Source organism: Lactuca saligna, chromosome 4 (assembly GCF_052625555.1).
Source record: "Lactuca saligna cultivar CGN05327 chromosome 4, ASM5262555v1, whole genome shotgun sequence".
Classification (NCBI taxonomy): Eukaryota; Viridiplantae; Streptophyta; class Magnoliopsida; order Asterales; family Asteraceae; genus Lactuca; species Lactuca saligna.
In genome coordinates this window covers 115,347,369-115,353,248 of record NC_136420.1, presented here as the reverse complement: position 1 = coordinate 115,353,248, position 5,880 = coordinate 115,347,369, and the positions used below count along the sequence as shown (strand labels likewise).

Genomic DNA, 5,880 nt, shown 5'->3' with positions numbered 1-5,880 from the left:
ATCCTTATATGCTAGGTAGTTACCGGTTGAAAGAGACTGAAGGGGTAGTCCAGTGCCCAGACATGTTAGACGGTATGATTATTGTATGGTATGTGGTATAATGGGGGAACTCACTAAGTTTCGTGCTTACGGTTTTCAGTTATGGTTTTAGGTACTACTTCTTCAAATGGAAATGAGTCGGCATGATCGCAACACATGACACTATGATTTTCGCATATGAGATCTTTAGGAGTTGTACTCTGATAATATTTTCTATGTGTTTTGGGTATTTGAAATACTGGTTTTTTTTATTACGAATGAGTTGACACTATTGATGTTTCAAACTATTGGTTTTTATAATTACTTATTTAAAAATAAAATTTTTTGTTCTGAATTTTGGGGTGTTACACGAATACCCACATGTAAACATGAACAAGATACACTTTGACCCTCAAGGATTAAAAGAATTTGACCATCATACAAAAGAAATACAACAAAAACAAAAGATACCTAAAGACAAGCATAATCGACAAAATGTTAGTTTGTATAAAATGATCTTATAATTTTAACAGTTAAAGATATGAACTTGCTAAGTGGTTGCTCTACCACCATCTCATTGAGATATGATTGTTGGCATCTATCTATGATTTATCTCATTATAATGAGATTTTGGGATCTTTTTTTTGGAACGAATGAAATAGATATGATTGTTGACATCTATCTCTGATTTATTTCATTCTAATGAGATTTTGGGGTCTTTTTTTTGGAACGAATGAAATAGATTAAAAAAAAAAAAAAAATCACTAGCAAGAAGCTAGACAAAATTACAAAATAACTATAGTTCTCTTTAAAGAAAAGAACAATCAGCCATAGTCTAATACAACTAATGTTCTTGAACAAACAAACCCCCAAAACATCATATATTATAAAACTAATCATGATACTATAAATTGAATAATACAAAAACTAACACCCACAACAAATATTCCCAGAGGGGCTTCATTCAACATACAAAACCCCCCAAAACATCATAGATTATAATATTCTTTATAATGAAAATATTTATGATACTAGAAATTGAAGAATACAAAAAGTAATAACCACAACAAATATTCCCAATTGATGAGCGGCTTCATTCCATGACTCGCTTTTATGAGGGACACGATCAATGGTTCCACCTCCGCTTCCCCTTCCTCCTTTTTGTCCCTTTGCTAACATCACGGCATCTTGTTCTTGGAGTTCTCTATTGCCATTCAAAGTCATTATCCCTAAACCTGTATAGAAATCATATGATCTTTACACGATAATATCTTATCAATATGCTTAAAACAAACGAGTATTACCTTGAGATTCTTGGACTATACTCCTTAGATTTTTTGAATGTGCAATCCTTATGTTTTCAAGAGCCAATCTTGATGGAATTTGGGCTAAACAAAGAATCATGAGTAACCAACAAAGAATTTTTAGCTTTCTTTTCTCCATTCCCATTGGTCGTGTGCACTCTGCACCTACAAGTAAATGCATATATAAGCATGAGTTCGATTCTATTCCAAAATATATATTTTTTTAGAAAGAAAAAAAAAATGGATATTTTTGGAAATTAGAAGTCATCTTGAGGGTTCAATTGGTTTCCTTTTTCTTGTGGTTGTGGGCTATCTATTGATTCTTATTCCTCTCCTTTTGTGGTTTATCAACAAGCTAAGAAGTTCAGGGTTACATGAAAATATGTTGGACCATTTGGAGATTTTCTTTTTTGTTTGTTTGTTTGTATTAATATAAGTCTTTGTTTGTTTTAATATCCCGTCTTTGTCTTAGTGTGAACAATAAAATTTGAAATTTAATAAATATTATGATACAATTAGAGATATTTCGGATTATAAAACAATATAAAATTTTATCCTCTTGCTAATTCTACTTCTGTATTATTTCATTTCACCCAACAATTCACAAAGTTGACTTGAAAGAATAAATTTAATGTAGTATTTTCGAATCTTAACAAACATAAAGTTTAATATAGAAGCAACCTGAGAGAATAAGATTCCCATTTTCTTCAACAGTAAATATGAAGCTATGTTTTGTTTTAGTAAAATCTTTATAATTCCCGTTTGGCTGAAAATAGAAATAAATGCTCAACCATAGGTTCCCGTTTTGCACATGCCAAATTAATATCATAATTTATGTGATATCTTCATTCTTTAACCCTAAATTTGGACCTCGAATTGGTGTTGAGAAATAGCATTTAAAGCCAAATAAATGTCATGAGTTCTTGGATGCAAATCATCACCTGACACAAACTCATGACTAACACCATCCAACTCGATCAAACTACACCCAGCATTCTTCTTCACTCTCCTTGAATCCCTCAACCTCCTTATCTTCGTTAAATCATCCCAACGTTTTGCATTTGCATAAATATCAGCCATTGTTGAATAAACTCCACCATCTTCAGGACTAATCTCCATAATACACTCAGCAGCTTTCTCTGCAACTTCAACATTTCCATGGAGTTTACACCCTCCAAGCAAACTCCCCCAAACAAAAACATCACCCGACATTGGCATACTCTCTATCATCTCCATCGCTTCTTTTATCAAACCACCTCTTCCAAGTAAATCCGCCATGGATCCATAATGTTTGAGCTCTTTAGGAACTCCATAGACAACCTCCATTTCTGCAAACAGTGTTCTTGCTTCATCGATTAGACCAGCATGACTACACCCCAACAGAACACCAAGAAACGTCACCCCATCTGGTTTGACTCTGTTCTTCACCATTTTCGAGAAAAAGTTCAGTAACATTTTGCCATGACTGTTTATAGCTAACCCAACAAGCATTGCATTCCAGGTGAACAGGTTCTTGTCAGATGTTGCTTCAAATATCTCCATGGCTATCTCTATGCAACCACATTTGGAGTAGAAATCCACTAATGCTGTACACAAGAACGAATCTATTTGAATCTTACTACGTTTGATATGATCATGAACTTCTTTACCTTTTTCTAATTTCCCTAATCGTGAACAGGAGGAGAGAACAGAAACCAATGATGTGTTGTCGGGATGGATCCCTAGAACAAGCATTTGATCGTATAGATCTAAGCACTCGTTGTAGTGTTTCGTTTGTGTATAACCAGACAGCATTGTGCCCCATGTTGCTGAATCCCTAGTTGGCATTTCTTCAAACACTTGACGAGCACGTTCGGTTTCACCAGCCTTCACTAACCCATCAAGGATTACATTGTAGGATACAACATCTCTGTGAGCACTTTCGTCGAGCACCTTGTATGCATCATCGATAAGACCACAGTGACAATATACGTGAATAAGATTGTTGCAGACGAATACGTCGGTCGTGAACCCGAACTTTAACGACTGAGACTGGATGGTTTTTGCAAGGGAAAGCTCACGGAGTTGTGCGCAAGCTTTTAGAACGAAAGGAAAGGTGTGAGCGTCCGGACGAACACATCGCCGCCGCATTCTGATAAAGAAGAAAACCGCATTTTCAGGTAAAGAGAGGAGAGTGTGGGAACGAATGATGGTGTTCCAACAAAAAATCGAAGGGTTGCTGATGAGGTTGAATATAGAAAGGGGGTAGTGGATTGAAATGGGATGATGACGATGCGGCGGCTGTGGAGGGGAAGAGATGACGGAGTTGAAGGTATGGAGGATGGTGGCGTGTAGGTAGGAGGCGGATGAAGGGTGGAGAGAAAGAAGTCCTCTGGTGATTATTTGGGAATGGATTTGGTGGATTTCTTTGATCGATTTGCATTGATTTTTGAGACTGCATATAAGATCTGCTGACTGTTTGCAATAAATCATCGGTTTTCAGTATCATCTTACAGGTGATTAAGTATTTGATGTTGGCAGTTCTCAGTTAGAATTGGCAGATGAAGATTGGACTTTGGAAAGCACTTGCAGCCGTTAAACAAGCTAAAGCATACATGTTTTTGAAAAAATAAAGAATTTTTATATTTTTTTTCTTGTGTAAAATACAGAAATGGTCCCTTGGTCGAGTTTTCAGTTTTAGTTCCTAAGTTTAAATTTTGATAAGTTACATCCCTGTGGTTTGTAAAAATTGCATTGTTGGTCCTTGGTCCATATAACTACATACCAAATATAGTTATAGACTCAGACACTTTATCCAACAGTCTTCCATTTGGATAAATCTAATAACTATAATTGCAGGTACGACTTCAGGAACGACCAGCAATCATAGCTCTTAAAACTTTGTTGAAATAGAATGTGCCATTTACACAAGTGATCATATAATCCTCTGTTCTCAAGATATCAGCCGGACAAATACATGGAACAAAGTCATACTTATTATCCAGCAGTTTGTTTCCTGATTTTCGATTTCTTTGACATAGAACTTAATCGAACACATCAATTTAGTTCTCACTGGGCCGACACATAAGTCAAAAAAATCATCGAAGGGCCCAAGACATCGCTTTTTAATCCTCCGAGGACTAAATGGAACAGATAAACTTCGACTCATATGTTTGTACTAACTATTCGCCAAATCATACACAACAGTACGTTTTATAACATCAAGTTACGGATGTGTTTCGTGCTATCGTCAATGCACAACCAACTCATAGTCAACAACTCATATCTCTTGGTTTCAAGACTTATACGATATTATCGTCTCACGATCACTCGAGATAAATTCCATAAAATGATACAAGTGAGCGTGGGTTTAATCCCATACTCAGAAATTATGAGCACTCATGAAAGTCATAGCAATGTCTAACCATTTCAGATAACCTACAAGCCAAATTAATGACAGTCTTAATTCAATACCTACTTCCAAAGTATGATCGACTATGGATAGTTTGAATAATCTTATTATTCTGGAAGTCAAAACATGCAAAATTGAAACAATAGTAAATAATTGACACAAGATAATAACTTTACTCATATATAAACAACAACTTTTATTTAATCATCAAATGTCAATTACATTTTATCTATTACAAATTTCAGAAATAACTATCTAATCATTAAAACTAATATCGTCTTTCAGCTTGATGCTCCTCGCATGCTGCAAATGCTTAACCTATTCAGTCCCTTCGTGAGGGGATCTGTTGGGTTCTCTTATGATGATGCCCTCTTTGCTATGAGGAGTCCTTCTTCTATCTTGTGTCTTATGAAGTGATATTTTCTGTCAATATGTCTGAATCTTCCATGATCCCTCGGTTCATTGGCTAGGGCAACCGCACTGTCGCTATCATAGAAAATATCCATATGCTCCTTTATAGCTGGTACAACTCCAAGGTCTCCAATGAAGTTCTTTAGCCATATCGCCTCCTTTGCCGCTTCACTTGCTATTATGTACTCTGATTCGCACGTTGAATCAGCTATAGTATCCTACTTGGAACATTTTTAAGTAATTGCTCCTCCATTCAGGGTAAATATCCAGCCCGACTGAGAGCGGAAATTATCTTTGTCAGTCTGAAAACTGGCGTCACTATACCTACCCTATCACTCTCAAGTCATCACCCCACCGAGGACAAGAACCCAGTCACCGAGGATAAGAACCCAGTCATTAGTCCTTCATAGGTACTTGAGACTATTCTTTACCGCAATCCAGTGAGCCTTACCAGGGTTTCCCTGATATCTGATGATCATTGTCAAAGCAAAGGCCACATCAGGAAAAGTACAAGTCATAACATACACGATCGAGCCAACAGCGGAAGCATATGTTTATCGAATCATCCCAGCTATCTAAGCCTTTGTACTCGGACTCTGAGTCCTACTCAGTCTGGAATTGTGTTGGATCGGTAAGTCACCTTTCTTGGAATTCTCCATGTTGAACCTCTTCAACACCTTATCCAAGTAGATACTTTGACTAAGTCCAGTTAGTCTCTTACTCATGTCTCTCAATATCCTTATCCCTAGGATATAG

At 36.3% G+C, this 5,880-nt stretch overlaps 1 protein-coding gene across 2 annotated transcripts; it reads right to left on the bottom strand.

Moving 5' to 3' along the window:
* Nucleotides 1-900: 900 nt before the first annotated feature.
* Nucleotides 901-3,906, bottom strand: LOC145042644 (Pentatricopeptide repeat (PPR) superfamily protein). Of its 2 annotated transcripts, none has more exons than XM_078991103.1 (3): nucleotides 2,264-3,893; nucleotides 1,323-1,487; nucleotides 901-1,253 (listed from the first exon to the last, which is right to left on the bottom strand). In XM_078991103.1, exons 1-3 carry the CDS (start codon nucleotides 3,792-3,794, stop codon nucleotides 1,042-1,044), a joined length of 1,908 nt encoding a protein of 635 aa, XP_078847229.1. In that variant the 5' UTR covers nucleotides 3,795-3,893; the 3' UTR covers nucleotides 901-1,041. The 2 variants fall into 2 exon arrangements, with proteins under 2 accessions (XP_078847229.1, XP_078847230.1); XM_078991104.1 differs by having other exon boundaries at nucleotides 1,137-1,273; nucleotides 2,264-3,906.
* Between the last annotated feature and the right edge of the window lie 1,974 nt (nucleotides 3,907-5,880).